Consider the following 16,556-nt stretch of genomic DNA (forward strand, 5'->3'; position numbering starts at 1 on the left):
AAAGCAGTGATGAAGACTCGTTTGCTGAAACCACGTGACTTGTTTGATTCGTGAACTGATCCAAAGATTCAAAGCAAAAGATTCTTAAACGTTTCGAAGCTTCATTCGAGATCATAAATACACAAACGCTAGGCTTGTTTTAAACCAAATACATTCGTGTGTGGTTATATACAAAACTGACAGAATCAAACGCGACTGACTGAGCGATCTATGGAATAAACGGAGAACATTTCCTGGTGATAAAGATGGAGAATCGTGAAAACAATCGGACCACAGAAACACCAGATGTGAAGATGAAAACCTGCCAGTCCTCACCTATGCGAGAGCAGAAGAATGAAACAGATGGTAAGTTAATTATGTCACTTACAAAGAATCTTAATTGTTTTTACAAATGGAAAACTACGTGCGACAAATAATTTATGCATAGGCTATATATTTTGTATTTGGGGTATTTGTCATAACAACTATATATTAAAATTAGTTGATTCAAAATTACAAATAAAGGCCAAAAACAGAACATCCCTTTACTAATTATGCCATAAAGGTGCATCCCTACATTACTGGCTACTCAAGAAATAAACACATAGGAGGACATCAAAAACTTTTCTGAAATGTATTTTATGATCTTACCTGTATATAATTCAAAACTCGCACAAGATTGGTTTGTATTATTTTGTACAAAAACAATTAGCCTAGCAACGAGATGAAGACTGCAAAAATATTACTATATTATAAGTTATCTATTTCACTTCAGTCAAAAATTGAGAACAATACTGCCACCATATACATTATATATACAAATGCATATGCAAAAAATATTTTTATGGTACTCTCCCATTCACTGTTGTTCAGGTTTCCCAACTATGATGACTCTTGAATGCTGAGAAACCGGAAATGTGAAATAGGTCCATAAATGGTATCTTTGATGAAGAAACAGGTTTGTAAAGTCGTGGGGTAATGGTTAGAGCGTCGGACTCACAGTCGAAGGGTTGTGAGTTCGAGTCTTGGGCCGGCAGGAATTGTGGAATTGTGGGTGGGGGGAGTGCATGAACAGTTCTCTCTCCACCTTCAATACCACGACTTAGGTGCCCTTGAGCAAGGCATCGAACCCCCAACTGCTCCTCGGGCGCCGCAGCATAAATGGCTGCCCACTGCTCCAGATGTGTGTTCACAGATTGTGTGTGTTCACTGCTCTGTGTGTGTGCACTTCGGATGGGTTAAATGCAGAGCACGAATTGTGAGTATGGGTCACCATACTTGGCTGAATGTCACGTCACTTTCACTTTAAACAGGCTCATACACAAGTAAAACTGTATCACACACATGCTATTGTAGAACATTTATTCAATTTATTGCACTGTAAGTTACAGTCCTGTCCAAACCAGTTCATGACTGTAGGAGCTCCTCATTTACCAATGTATTCCTCCTGAATTTCACCTCAGCCTTCCATCATGTTTCGCACATTCGCACACGGAACTAGACTTTATCGTAATTATCGTGGAAAGACTAATTCTTAATGTTGGTAGAATTTTTAATGGTATATTGAAAATGATAAGATACGGCCCATCCCTAATACACTGATGAAGTTTCTCATGCTGCGTTCACACGCCTCATTCGTGCGAAGCGAATTGAGCATCTAGCGTGATACGTGCGTCTACCGCGAATGGTGCTTTTTGTGCATTTATGCATTCGACGCGAATTCGAGGCTCATGCCCGAGTTGAAATATTTGAACTTTGGCGTCACTTCATGCCGCGTTAACCAATCCGGAGCCTGCTTACTGCTGTAGCGGCAGGCCCGCCTGGAGTCACTCATTCAACATGGAGGAACGACTGATATTGTCAGTGAGCAGTCACCCGGAGCTATATGACAAGTTCATATTTCTATAGAGACAGGAATAATAAAAGACCTTGATTGGATGAGTGTCGGTGAGGAGATTGGGCAACCTGGTAAGTTGTAAATACACATTTCACTTTTGAGTCACGTACACGTTTATCAACCCGCGGCCTTCCCGCTGTTTTTTTACAAATATTTCCCGCCTAATATACAGCTACTTTTCGCAAATGCAAATACAAAGCGATAACTCTCTCGATGAATGCTCGGTCAACATCAGCCATCTTGCAAACAGACAACCGCCTACCACGGATTTCGCCTCAGACGCACGTCAATTTCCCTTCAAACGTCTATTTTGCTCTAGACGCGCGAATGCATTCAAAATGTTGAAGAGCCAAACTAGATGCGGTAGATGCAAATTTGACACACTATTCGCATTTGGTGTGAACACAGCATTAGGGCACCAACTATTAAAATAATTTGCCTGGTTTCGTTCAGACATTCGCAACAATAAGTTTACAAATCTGGCTGCTTGCTTTATATATCAAATTGCAGTTCAGGAAAAACATATGCCTAAACAATGACCTCTGTTGCATTCTGCTATTAAATTGGGTCGCAAATCTATACATTTGGCTCAAAATACCACCTTTGTTGTCTTCGAATTGATGTTTGACATTGATCTTTTAATGTTTATTTTAGGTCAGATCGAAGTGAAAGAAGATTTTGTCACTTGCCATGAATGTGGGATGGATTTTTTTGATCAAGCAAGTCTTGAGCAGCACACGAGAATTCACACAGAAGAGAAACTGTTCGTCTGTCCACAGTGTGGAAAGAGTTTCCCAGTGCAACACAGGCTTGAAGCTCATTTAAGGATTCACACTGGAGAGAAACCATTCAGTTGCACAGAGTGTGGAAAGTGTTTCACGCAACAAGGTCAGATTAAAAGTCACATGAGAAGTCACACTGGAGAGAAACCTTTCACTTGCCCTCAATGTCAAACTAGTTTCACATCGAAACAAAGCCTTAAAAGTCACATTAGAATTCACACTGGAGAAAAACCTTTCACCTGCTCTGAGTGTGGAAAGAGCTTCATAACACAAGGATACCTTAAACGTCACATAAAAACTCACACTGGTGATAAGCCTTTCACCTGTCCTCAATGTGGAAAGAGTTACAAATTGCAAGAAAGCCTTGAGAGTCACATAAGAGTTCACACCGGAGAGAGGCCGTTCGTCTGCCCTCAGTGTGGAAAGGGTTTCACAGCAAAACAGTGTCTTAAAAGTCACTTAAGCATTCATATTGGAGAGAAACCTTTCAACTGCTCCATCTGTGGGATGAGCTTCACACAACATCAAAGTCTTAAACATCACATGTGCACTCACACAGGAGAGAAGCCTTTCATTTGCCCTGAATGTGGAAAGCGTTTCACAATAAAACAACGCCTTGACATTCACATGAGAATTCACTCGGGGCAGAGACCCTTTTCCTGCTCTCAGTGTAGAAAGAGTTTTACAGTAAAACTTAACCTTGCGAGACATATGAGAGTTCACACTGGAGTGAAGCCTTTCTCGTGCCCTCAGTGTGGAAAGAGATTCACAGTGAAACAAAGCCTCGAGAGTCACATGACCATTCACACTGGAAAGAAGCCTTTCACCTGCTCCGAGTGTGGAAAGGGTTTCACGAGTAAACCTAAGCTTAGCTATCACATGAGAAATCACTCAGGAGAGAGGCCTTTTATATGTTCTAAGTGTCCAAAAAGTTTCACAGTGAAGCAAAACCTTGATATTCACATGAGAATTCACTCTGGAGAGAAACCTTTTTCCTGCTCTCAGTGTGGAAAAAGTTTCACAATGAAACAAAACCTTGACATTCACATGAGAAGTCACACTGATGAGAAGCCTTTCACCTGCTCTCAATGTGGAAAGAGTTACAAAGTGCAGCAAAGCCTTGAGAGTCACATGAGAGTTCACACTGGAGAGAACCCTTTCACCTGCTCCGAGTGTGGAAAGAGTTTCACAGTTAAACAAAGCCTTATGAATCACATGAGAATTCACACTGGAGAGAAACCTTTCACTTGCTCCGAGTGTGGAAAGAGTTTCACAGTCAAACAAAGCCTTATGAATCACTTGAAAATTCACACTGGAGAGAGGCCTTTCACCTGCCCTCAGTGTCCGAAGAGTTTCACACAACATAAACATCTTAAACGTCACATAAAAACTCACACTGGAGAGAAGCTTATTGATAGAGAAGGGGAAATCTCTACTGTCACCTGTGTACAACATCAGTCCAAATGAAGTGATGGCAGTCATAGCGTACTAGTAAATCTGCCAGCTATCAGAGGAGAGTGATGTAGTCAGTTTGTTTGATTAGGAGACCAGGACTGGAATGAAACCAATTGGACAATTTGGTCAGGATGCCACATTTACTCCCCCACTCTTAATAACCAAATGTTTCTGTTCATTTGTACCAAAAAAGCATGGTAGGACTTTTGGGATGATGCTTATGGATAGTATACACTGCTTTATTCCATAAACATGTATACTTGTGAATTTAGATTACATGGTGACTTTGTATCACAAAACACTAAGGTCTGGTTTCACATACAATGTTTAGACTAAGCCTAATTAGGACATTTAAAAAAAAATTCACAAGCATGCCTCTTGAGACAAAACAAATGCATTGTTATATTTTAAACTCAATCAGTGCAAGTTTCTTTCTGTTGAAACTGCTCAGATTTACATTTTAGTCTGGGATTAGGCTTAAATCTTGTCTGTGAAACTGGTGGTAGATGTCTTACCTTGCAGTCTCAGGTTTGAAACATGATTATAAAGTAAAATGCAACCTACATTAACATTTGTAATAATTTATATTAAACACATTTAGTTGTACTTATTTACAAAATATAAGCACGAATATGATGGTGGACCAGTTTAAACTAAACGGGTTCTACCAATATAACAGCCTCATGCACAAGTTAACCAACAAGGAACTCTACTACCATGTTTAAAAAAAAACATTATACAAACGCGTTAAATTTAATGGAACATCACCAAGATTATGAATAAAACTCTATGTATAATGCTTAAATTAACCTACAGAGTTCTTCTGTCTGGCAAACACCATTGAGGTTTGGGGGATCTGACCATTTCATCTTAGTGCTGCACATTACACATTTTAAATTTTCATTTAAACATTCAGCAGACGCTTTTATCCAAAGCAACTTACAAATGAGAACAATAGTGTCAATCATATAAACAAGAGAACAACAACAGTATACAAGTGCCATGACAAGTCTCAGTTAGTTTTTTTAAGAATAAGACAAGAAAAGAAAAGGGAACCACTAAAAGGGATGGTCATAAAAAAAATACACTGTATTAATGTATTAAAAATGTATTAAAATACATTTACCATACCCTGAAATATGGTAAATAAAGCTCTACCGCACCTGCTTGATATGTCAAATAAACCTCACTAGTTCTTGCATAGAGAGAAATATGCTTGTATTTTAAATATAGGAATCCTGTTTGAGAGATGATGAACCTCCTAAAAGTGATGTACCTTAAATGAACATTATTTTACAAGGGTTTTTCATGAAGGTAACGGGGCTGACATGAAATCAGAAAATGCATATTTATGCCAAAAACATTGCTTAACAATGAGACTATATTTAAAAACAATATGCAAATTAGTTTTTTCTTTATATATATATATATATATATATATATATATATATATATATATATATATAATTTTGCCTTCATTTTGAAAAAAGCCCTTCTGAAAAAGAAAAATCCCTTTGAGGGACAGGCCATAAAACTTAGCCCTATCAGCATAAATGCTATTTAGATCATTTAAAATAATACGTTATTGAACTATGTAATATTGATGAAAGTGTACATAGTATTGTAATGTTTTTAAATTGCAAATGTATTTGTTGTTATATTAAATCAATGTTTTGATTATTCTTAGGGATGCAAAAGGCACCGATTTTGTGGAATGACCCAAACAATGAGAATAACTGTATTTTCTCCACAAGGATCTACGTCAAAACATAAACTTTTCCAACATATTTTGGCAGCTGGATACTCATTAATATCTTAAACTGATTATCCTCCATTTTAGGTACAATTGTAGTTGTAACCTAACTACAGAATTTTTTAAATATTTACTTTGCAAATTTTACTGTTTTAATTTTGAAGGTGTATTAAAACCTTTAAATAACTTACTTTTTAATAAATTCCCTATTACTTTGTTCTTACGTCTTTGTGTCCCAAATATATACTTCTCCAATCTGTTACTCTATCCAGAAACAGGGCAGGGACAGCAGATCATCACCCCTAGCGGTGAACCATCGAAATATCAAGCGTCTCGGTACTGTATGTGACGCACGAGGCCTCTGTGTTGAAATCACGTGACTTGACCAGTGTGATACGCGCACGACCGATTCGCATTCGTTTTTAAGCTTATTTGAGGAGAAAACTAAGTAAGTAGTGATTTTAAACCCGAATCCACTTTGGCTGCAGAATAGCCATTAGAGAATAGAGTGAACGAAACCTGATAGAGACTGATGGAATAAGCGGCTTCGAACATTTCCTGGTGATAAAGATGGAGCAGCATGAAAACAGTCAGACCGCAGAGACTCCAGATGTGCAGACGAAAACATGCCAGTCCTCGCCAATACAAGACTGCAAGAACAAAAGGCAGTGTAAGTAATTAGTTAAACAAGTTAAAATATTATGTTTGTTATATTAATTGTTGATCGCGACTAATGAAAAGTGATCAAAGGACGTCTGCCGAATAAGAGACATCGTTAGGCTGCTCCAGATGTTTAAGTGTCCGCAATAACTGGGAATACAATATAGACCAAGTATATTTAAAAAAAGAATGAACTGAAATTTAAACCGGAGAAGCTTAATGACTTAATGCGATTTTTAAATCAGATAATTTGATAATTAAGATGATTCATTATTTTCTGGTAAAATTAACTAAGCGTAAATATAATAAGAAATGGGCAAAATTGGTTAAAGTGGGCCATGTTTTTTTTTTTTTTTGACATCATGTACAGTATCATTAAATGTCTATGCACATAATGCTCAATTTTACAAAAGTGATTCAACAAAAAAAGTTCCAATTAAAAAAAAATCTAATAATATTATAACACCACATTAAACATTATATTATATTATTATATAACATATTATCAATATAATAAAATAAAAATATTCTTTTTAATTTTTTTTGTTGTTGTTGTTGAATATGGCACCACAATAAATTATTCTTATTTCAGTTACTTGAGTACTAATGTCCATCCCAAGCTCTAGCATTCACAAGCTGTGTAAACGTTCTTATATATACTTATTCTGTTCATTTTACTTTAATGTTTGGGGTGCACATCTATTAACGACCATTACTGTACAGCTAATGTCTCAACTTTATTGCCTATGAATTGATTTTTGACATTGATCCTTTAATGTTTATTTTAGATCTCAAGGAACTGAAAGAAGATCCTGTCTCATGCCATCAGCATGAGATGCATTTCATTCAACAAGCAAACTTTAAGCAGCACATAGGCATTCACACTGGAGAGAAGCCATTCATCTGCCCTCAGTGTGGAAAAACATTCATATTTAAACAAAGCCTTGAGAGACACATCAGAATTCATACTGGAGAGAAACCTTTTTCCTGCTCTGAATGTGGGATGAGTTTCATAGAGAAACAAAAACTTAATATTCACATGAGAAATCACACGGGAGAACAGCCTTTCATCTGCCCTCAGTGTGGAAAGAGCTTCACATTTAAACAAAGCCTTGAGAGACACATGAGAATTCACACCGGAGAGAAGCCTTTTACCTGCTCCGAGTGTGGGATGAGCTTCATAGAGAAACAAAAGCTTAAAATACACATTAGGATTCACACCGGAGAGAAACCTTTCAGCTGCCCTCAATGTGGAAAGAGTTTTAGAGTAAACAGGAGCCTTAAGAGACACATGAGCATTCACACTGGAGAGAAACCTTTCGGATGTACCCATTGTGCAAAGCGTTACACAGTGAAACAACACCTTGAGAATCACATGAGAATTCACACTGGAGAGAAACCTTACACTTGCACGGAGTGCGGAAGCAGTTTCATGGAACAACGACAACTTATAATCCACATGAGGATTCATACTGGGGAGAAGCCTTTCACTTGCCCTCAATGTGGAAAGAGTTTCACACAACAAGGACAGTTGAAATGTCACATGAGAATTCACACTGGAGAGAAACCTTTCACTTGCACTCAGTGCGGAAAGTGTTTCACAGTGAAAAGTACGCTTGACAGTCACATGAGAGTTCACACTGGAGAGAAACCTTTCAGCTGCTTTCAGTGTGGAAAGAGTTTCATTCAACAAGGGCAACTTCAAATTCACATGAGCGTTCATACTGGAGACAAGCCTTTCATCTGTCCGTATTGTATGAAGAGTTTCCCGCTGAAGCATGGCCTTGAGAGACACATGAGAATTCACACTGGAGAGAAACCTTTCAGCTGCTTTCAGTGTGGAAAGAGTTTCATTCAACAAGGGCAACTTCAAATTCACATGAGCGTTCATACTGGAGACAAGCCTTTCATCTGTCCGTATTGTATGAAGAGTTTCCCGCTGAAGCATGGCCTTGAGAGACACATGAGAATTCACACTGGAGAGAAGCCTTTCAGCTGCTCTGAGTGTGGGATAAGCTTCATAGAGAAACAAAAGCTTAATATTCATATGAGAATTCACACTGGAGAGAAACCATTCAGCTGTTCTGAGTGTGGAAAGAGTTTTACAGTGAACCGGAGCCTGAAGAGACACGTGAGAATTCACACTGCAGAGAAACCATTCACCTGCACCCAATGTGGAAAGAGTTTCATGGAACAAGGCCACCTTGAAAGTCACATGGGAATTCACACTGGAGAAAAGCCTTTCACCTGCTCCGAGTGTGGAAAGAGTTTCACGGTGAACAGAAACCTTAGGAGACACATGAGCATTCACACAGAAGAGAAGCCTTACACCTGCCCTCAGTGTGCAAAGAGCTTCACAGAACACGGACAACTTAAAAGTCACATAACCATTCACACTGGAGAGAAATCTTTCGCCTGCTCTGAATGTGGAAAGAGTTTCACAGTGAAACAAGGCCTCAAGAGACACCTAAGAATTCACATTGGAGAGAAGAATTTCACTTGCTCTGAATGTGGAAAGCGGTTCATCCAGCAAGGACACCTTCAAAACCACATGCGAATTCACACTGGAGAGAAGCCTTTCATCTGCTGTGTGTGTGGAAAGGGTTTCACGATGAACATTTCTCTTGAGAGGCACATGAAAATTCACACTGGAGAGAAGCCTTTCAGCTGCTCTTATTGTATGATGAGTTTCACAGTGAAACAAGGTCTTGAGAGACACAAGAGAATTCACACTGGAGAGAAACCATTCACCTGCTCTGAGTGTGGAAAGAGTTTCATGCAACAAGGACACCTTCAAATTCACAAAAGATTTCACACCGGAGAGAAACCTTGTATCTGCTCTGAATGTGGAAAGAGTTTCACAGTGAAACAAAGCCTGAAAAGTCACATGAGAATTCACACTGTAGAGAAAACTTCCAACAGATTGGAGGAGTCTCCTCTACCACCACCTGTGTGCTTCATCCATCCAGATAATGTAGTCAGTCATAGCGTACCAGGACACCCACCAGCTAACGGAGGAGAGTGATTAGTCAAACTAGTTGAAAGATTAGGAGGCCAGGACTGATAAGAGACCAATGGATGCCAATAAAAACACATTGTAAATAGAAGCAGCTAAATTAGGTTATGTAACTAAAGCCATCATTGCAATCCAATAATTTCAAATTTTTCCCCTTCCGTATTTTTTGTTTGTTTGTGTATTTAATTTATATTATACACCTTTCATATTTTTTTTTTTACCTCATATTATTCGTGACTTGACTTGAGGTAAAAAGCAGGAACTGTTTTAAAGAACTGATTACACTGATTATACAAAAGCGCTAACTGTATTAATATACTTTGAAAAAACGAACTGATGAAATTGTTTCTCGTGTAATCTGAATAAAACCATTCAGTCAGTTTTTTTTACTTAAATAGAGAAAGTGCTTTTCAGTTTTGTCTGTATTTGCATCAGATGGTCTTTGGGCTAAAATAAGTATTTTGATACAGATTCCAGTTGTCTTTTTGCAGATTTCACAATTTTAGAAATTTTTAATTATGTCATTGTAATGACTTACTTAACAAAGATTTACTTAACAATAATACAGTAATAATAGTGTTCATATGTCATAGTTTAAATAAAAGTCATACAGTGTCGTTTTGGACATTGTTGATTTTTTTATTCTTTGGGCAAAAACAGTTGAAACATTCTTCAGAATCATAATTTATTTGAGTTCTGCATAAGAAATAAAGTCATATAGGCTTTAAATGATATGAGGGTGTGTAAATGAGGACAGACATTTTAATTTTTGATTGGTCTAATTTTTTATGAATTTGTGTATGCCTAAAATCTTATTATAGTTCATGTTTAATTTAGTCTACTTATTTCATAATACAGTACCTAGAAAACAATATCAATGTCAAATAAACGGCACACACTAGACCATTTCAGCGTATTATGTATCATTTAAAACTAAAATGTTTGCTTTACATTTTTCCCAAAATATTCTTCTTTAAAACCAGAGGATAGACATAACCACTGCATTAAAAGACAATACCACACTGAGCAAATGCACACACATTACATGCCACTGGAAGTGACTGACCAGACCTGCTCTTCAGAAGTGGATATTATGACACTGTATCAGTATCCAGACAGCACTGTGACAGAAGGGTAGCGTGTGCGGTGCATCATACACTTCTCTCGGTCGATGAGGAGGGAGTTTGTTTTGCAAGAGATGTCTTTCTCCAGGGACAGTCTGCTTTCTTCCAGGTCCGACAAAGATTTGCGTGCTTCATACAGCTGCTGCTGTAGGGCTGCTACTGTACTGTTGAGCTCTGACACCTCACCTAACAAACTACACAAACACACACACATCAGATGGGTTTATGTGTGTTAGGAGACTGAGTGTGTGTATGCATGTGTGTTTATGTACCTGAGCTGGGGCTGGTCTCGGCACTGCTCCATGTTGGGTCTGAAGGTTCGGTAATGCAGTCTAGATTGAGCCACTCTGAGAGGAGCTTCTTTATCATACACAGCTTGCTGCAGGTATGAGATATTCCTCTCCTGAGCCCCAATCTGCTCTAGAATCTATTACACAGACATGTTAAAGGAAAAGCTCACCTAAAAAATTGTATTTGCTTAAAAATTTAATCACCTTCACTCCATATAGATGTGTGTGTGTTTTTTTTCATAGGAATAAGTCTGAAAAAATGTTGCATGTTGCTCTTGCTCACCAATGGATCCTCTGCACGTCTGCAGTGAATGGGTGCCGTCAGAATGGGAGTTCAAACAGCTGATAAAAACATCACTATAATCCACAAGTAATCCACACCACTCCAGTCCATCAGTTATTGTCTTATGAAGTGAAAAGCTGAATGATTGTAAGAAACAAATCCATACCTAGAATTACAGCTAATATATCAGACCTACATTAATAATATTGCTTTTTAAAGTTGAAAAGTAATTGCCTTGTCTTTCATCAGGAGAGAATTATGCACAGATCAAGCCCCATTTACAAGCAAAAACAGTTCTAAACAAATACGCTCATGCTAGGAGCAATGGTTTTAAAGTTAAAACTTGAAGTGGTGTGGATTACTCTGATGTTTTTATCAGATGTTTTGACTCTCATTCTGATGGCACCCATTCACTGCAGAGGATCCATTGGTGAGCATGTGATGCAATGCTACATTCCAAATCTTACATTTTTTAACAAATGTTCATTTTTGTTTGAACTGTTCCTTTAAAGCAGTGGTTCTCTCCTCCAGTCCTCGGGACCCACTGCTCTGCTCATTTTGTATGTCTCCCTTAATTAAACGCACCTGATTCAGATCATCAGCTAGTTCAGAGAGAGATCCATGAACTGGAACTAAGTGTGTCAGATAAGAGAAACATACAAAATGTGCAGAGCAGTGGGTCCCAAGGAATGGAGGAGAGAACCACTGCTTTAAACTAAATTTTAACCTCCCGATATGTTTACTTGTATGAAATTATATAGACTCAATCATATGTGATGCCTTGTGTAAATGTAAACGTGTATTGCCTGAGCCAGGTGGAGCTCCAGCTGTGTTTTGGCTTGGCTCAGTTCCATGCAGCGCTGGTTGAAGGCCTGATCTACAGCAGCACACTGTGCCCGTAGGTCCTCAGAAGTCTCCTGCAGGACTCTCTCAATCAGCCGCCTCAAGGCCTGGCTCGCCACCTCCTCTCTCTCCGCCAGACGCAGGTTATCCCGAGTAAACCTACGCCAAACCTCCTCATCGCACACCCTACACAGAAACACATCTGAGATGCTGTCACCACAACAGCTGCGATCTAAAAGTGCTGGCAGTGTTATGCATTATCAGACACCCAATGGAGTCAAAATTTGTTCTTGATCAACCGCTTTAATGTTTAAGTTGTGTCACTCCAACTGAGCTGAGGTAAGGTTTGGCACGCACTGGTCCTGCAGCACGGCTGAGCTGGGATGCCGTTGTGTGTCGGTGCTCCTGTTGTTAAAGCGTCCACACTGGTCATCCAGACTGTAGGCATGCTGTTTATCAGACCAGTCTAACTCAAGAGTCTGCTTCATCTCCCGGTTCAGCCTGACAGAAACAGACAGGTTTAAGACTTTAATCTGCAATCCAATCAAAATCAATTACAATTGTGTGCTGAACACTTATAAATGTTGACCAAATGTTATTTTTCTGGTGTACTATTGCCTTAAGGAATGCTTTGTAAGATATAAACGTGAATTTATTGCACTGATATAGTATAGAATTTGAACAGAATTAAAGAGAGATCCATAATTTGGACAACTGGCCTTATCTGGTCCACAGTTTGATCCAGAGTTTTTTTCAGCAAGGCCTGAATGCTTCTGATCAGCTCCACTTCCTGTTGGAAATCATTGAAAAAATTGTTTAATCGATTGGTTGTTGACACATTGAACTCATTTTGTGTTTAATGGCATCTTTCTTAGTCACTATGCCAGCTACTAGTAATAATAATGGTCAAATATTATTTTAAATATTTTATTAATGAAGGATTCTACAACTATACTAATAATTGTATTGTTATAGACCTATGTATTATTATTATTGTTCTCTATTAATGAGTAAAGAAAAACAATTTTATCATATTCTTAACATAAAGAAATTTGCAAAATGTCCACTTTGTGGGGAGTTGAAGACATGTTTGGTGTGTGTGTGTGTGTGTGTGTGTGTGTGTGTGTGTTAGTGCTGTCAAATGATTAATCACACCCAAAATAAAAGTTTTTCTTTAAAGTATATAATAATGTATGTGCACTATATATTTACAGTATTATGCATATATAAATATTTACGTGTATATACATCTATACATTAATATTCTTATATTTTATGTTTAAATATTTGTAATATATATATAAACAATTCTTAAATATATACGTTTAGAAATAAATACACACACACACACACAGTACATGTATAATATATGTAAACAAAAACTTGTATCATGGATGCTATTAATCACAATTATCATTTGTGTGTGTGTGTGTATATTTATTTATTAATTTGGGGCGGGGGGGGGGTAAAACTTTCCCATTTTATTGTCCTTCAGTTACCTTAAGAAGTTCTTCTTCCACCTGGTCCTCCACCAGGTCCGGCCCGAAGCGTCTCTCTCGGCAGGTGAGGTTATCAGTGGCGATGGCGAAGGGAATCTCCGTGGCGTCCAGCGCTTTCTCCAGCCGCCGCCTGGAGGCCGTCAGCAGGTCCGTTTCCGCGACCAGCCGCTCGATGAGCTGCTCCAGCTCGGACCTCCAGCGGTGGATGTCCTGCAGCCGGTTGCCCAGGTGTTTGGTGCCCGCGGTCTGCGTGCGTAAAGTCCCGGCGTCGGTCTCCGCTTTCAGCGCTTTGGACTCGGTGCAAATCCTCTCCGCGTGATCCCGGTCCGCGACGGACCGGTTTAACAGAGCAGAGTTATTGGCGAGCCACTCCTCAGGGGTGTATTTGGCGCTCCGGTAGCCCGCCGTGGCCAGACCGGCGGATGTACCCGCGTACACGCTTTCTTTAACGGCGGTCTCCGGGTTTGTGACCGGCGGCTGTGAGCCATTCTGCGCCGCTACCCGCGTGTCAAAATAAGGGCGAGACACTAAAATTTGCGAAGACATCATATTTTGGTGTAAATTAAAGTATTTAACAGCCTGTAGTTGCTGTAGTGGTTGAAGTCCCCGAATGTTTGTATTCCGTTGCTTGGATACCGACGGTTTCTTAGGACGCGTTACCAGAAGGACTTTGGCGTTAAGCACGCGAGAGTTCAGCATTCTTTATTATTTTGTCTCGAAACCTGTTATTCAGATACAGACCTTGAATTTGGGATTTAACCAAAGTAATAGCTAGGCAATTAAAGCAAAAAAAAAAAAAAAACATGTATACCTATATATATATATATATATATATATATATATATATATATATATATATATATATATATAGACACACACACATAGGCTAAACAACAGTAAATGTTGTATTTCCCCTCCCTTACGAAAAATAACAAATAAAACAAAAACACATGGTTACTAGTTAAACCATGGTATGCACAAATTAAGCATGGTGTTGATAGACTATCTGTGGTAACTGTGGTAATATCACCCATTGGATTCAATGGAGACAAGTGAAGTCAATTATAAGCCAGGGGGCAGGGTTTCATATTTTTTTGAAGCACCCCTGGGCGCCGGCATTGGCTAGCGGACCCCAGGCGGCAAGGAAGGCGACCGGAAGTTGAAGTCGGCTGCGTGCTGCCATCTTGTAGCAGAACTTCACTTGCGTTAGCATTCCCAATTACACCCATTCATTTTGGCGTCACTTTGACAGCGAATAACTTTACATCTGAGGCGTTTAAAGACTCCGTTTGTCCATTATTTATTTCTAAAGATACACGACAATGTATAAAGGGCTCCATTGCCTTCTATGTTACATGATGGCCCCGTAGAAACAGTTTTTGTAAAAAATAGGCTAACAATTGCATCATAACCACGCGAATCTCTGTCGCATTACCATACAGACAGGAGGAGAAGCTCGCAGGCAATTAACTTAATATGGCGTAGTGGCGTTACATTTTAAAATACTATAAAAAATAACTAATCAGAATACTTACTCCTGCTCACTCACGCCAAAGAACTCCCCGCTCAAGCTCACCGTCTCTGCAAGATTAACGATGGCAGTTTCAACGCACAGCTACTAGAAAATAGAAATTGAATGCTAACAACAGCATTCACGAAAATGTATTAAAGGCCCCAATACCTTGTATCTTACGTTATGGTCCCGTAGAAGCAGTTTTTGTATAAAAACCTTTAATACCTTTAATACATTTTCGTGTTTCTTTAGAAATAATTAATGGACAAATGGAGTCTTTAAACGCCTCAGATGTAAAGTTATTCGCTGTCAAAGTGACGCCAAAATCAATGAATGTGAGTCAATGGAATGCTAACAGCAGGTGGGGGGTTAGCTAATCATTGGCGGCACCCAGGGATGATTCAATAAAATATGAAACCCTGCCCCCCTGGTCTTGGTAAGTATCCTACAGCAGACATAGCCAGCTGAACGTAGGCCTACTGGATCATTGCATTCTCTTAAAGTGACAGTCTTTATATTAACAAAGAAATCACTCACTACTCTTGATTAAAAAGCTTTTGTAACTTTAATAAATAAATATCTTTAATTTATACAGTCAAATACGCGATGCTGTTTTACATTTCATAGGTTTATTCAATTTCTGTACCTAAAAACTAATGCTAGACCTCCCTAAAAATATGGTATATATTTGTACATATATGTCTTGCTGCATACCGCTCTAACACTGGATAGTTGCGCCCCTGCACCCATACCATACATATAACCAATACATAAAAAAAAACATGGTTACTACACTTTTACTGCAATAAAACCATGGTTCATTTTCCCCATAAAACTGTATCAGACAAGGAAAAGGTAAAACTCAATTCAAGTTTATTTGTATAGCGCTTTTTACAAAACAAATCGTTACAAAGCAACTTTACAGAAAATTATGTTTCTACAATATTTAGTAGTAGCTAGTAGTTTGTGCACATTTGACAGGATTTTAGAAAAAATAAATAAAAATAAAATAATAATAATACAAGACGTAGTCAGCTAGACGATGAACTATCAATATTATTAATTAAGTTATTATATGATTCAGTCACACATTTAGCAATAATTGTTAGTTCTGTTTGTTGATTCAGGGTTAGCATCATCTGAGGTCCTCTGAGGGTCAGCATCATCTCTTCTCAGGTGTTCTGGATCCAGACTGGAGCTTGTGTAAATCCTAGTTACCACGGGATGTAAATCCCGTGGCGAAACATAGAAACAGAATACAGACATCATTAGCATAGCTGCTGATCCATCAAAGTAAGATTAGTTTAACCCAAGCTAATGAATAAAAATGCACCTTTGATCAGATGCAACTACACTCACAATTAAAAAGATACATTATTCGAATGCTTGGCGAAAGAGATGTGTTTTTAATCTAGATTTAAACAGAGACAGTGTGTCTGAACCCCGAACATTATCAGGAAGG

The 16,556-nt window shown here is 38.5% G+C and overlaps 2 protein-coding genes across 2 annotated transcripts; one reads left to right on the plus strand and one right to left on the minus strand.

Moving 5' to 3' along the window:
* Window positions 1–71: 71 nt before the first annotated feature.
* On the plus strand, window positions 72–9,622 carry LOC113097618 (zinc finger protein 850-like). Its single transcript, XM_026262887.1, has 3 exons — window positions 72–345; window positions 2,531–4,021; window positions 7,378–9,622. The coding sequence occupies exons 1-3, from the start codon at window positions 246–248 to the stop codon at window positions 9,549–9,551; spliced, it is 3,765 nt and encodes a 1,254-aa protein (XP_026118672.1). The 5' UTR covers window positions 72–245; the 3' UTR covers window positions 9,552–9,622.
* A 990-nt stretch (window positions 9,623–10,612) lies between these two features.
* On the minus strand, window positions 10,613–14,130 carry LOC113097624 (tektin-4-like). Its single transcript, XM_026262892.1, has 6 exons — window positions 13,582–14,130; window positions 12,802–12,872; window positions 12,440–12,583; window positions 12,046–12,268; window positions 10,939–11,093; window positions 10,613–10,860 (listed from the first exon to the last, which is right to left on the minus strand). The coding sequence occupies exons 1-6, from the start codon at window positions 14,128–14,130 to the stop codon at window positions 10,647–10,649; spliced, it is 1,356 nt and encodes a 451-aa protein (XP_026118677.1). The 3' UTR covers window positions 10,613–10,646.
* Window positions 14,131–16,556: the final 2,426 nt, after the last annotated feature.

Source organism: Carassius auratus, unplaced genomic scaffold (assembly GCF_003368295.1).
Source record: "Carassius auratus strain Wakin unplaced genomic scaffold, ASM336829v1 scaf_tig00216334, whole genome shotgun sequence".
Classification (NCBI taxonomy): domain Eukaryota; kingdom Metazoa; phylum Chordata; class Actinopteri; order Cypriniformes; family Cyprinidae; genus Carassius; species Carassius auratus.

What these genes read in the sequence shown, in the direction of transcription:
- LOC113097618 (XM_026262887.1), top strand. Translation starts at nt 246, where the DNA reads ATGGAGAATCGTGAAAACAATCGGACCACAGAAACACCAGATGTGAAG. An exon ending in GCAGAAGAATGAAACAGATG is followed by an intron (nt 346 to 2,530) that starts GTAAGTTAATTA and finishes TGTTTATTTTAG; the next exon opens with GTCAGATCGAAGTGAAAGAA. An exon ending in TCCGAAGAGTTTCACACAAC is followed by an intron (nt 4,022 to 7,377) that starts ATAAACATCTTA and finishes ATTTCATTCAAC; the next exon opens with AAGCAAACTTTAAGCAGCAC.
- LOC113097624 (XM_026262892.1), bottom strand. Translation starts at nt 14,130, where the DNA reads ATGATGTCTTCGCAAATTTTAGTGTCTCGCCCTTATTTTGACACGCGG. An exon ending in CAAACTGTGGACCAGATAAG is followed by an intron (nt 12,584 to 12,801) that starts GCCAGTTGTCCA and finishes TGTTTCTGTCAG; the next exon opens with GCTGAACCGGGAGATGAAGC. An exon ending in TGGAGCTCCACCTGGCTCAG is followed by an intron (nt 11,094 to 12,045) that starts GCAATACACGTT and finishes TCTGTGTAATAG; the next exon opens with ATTCTAGAGCAGATTGGGGC.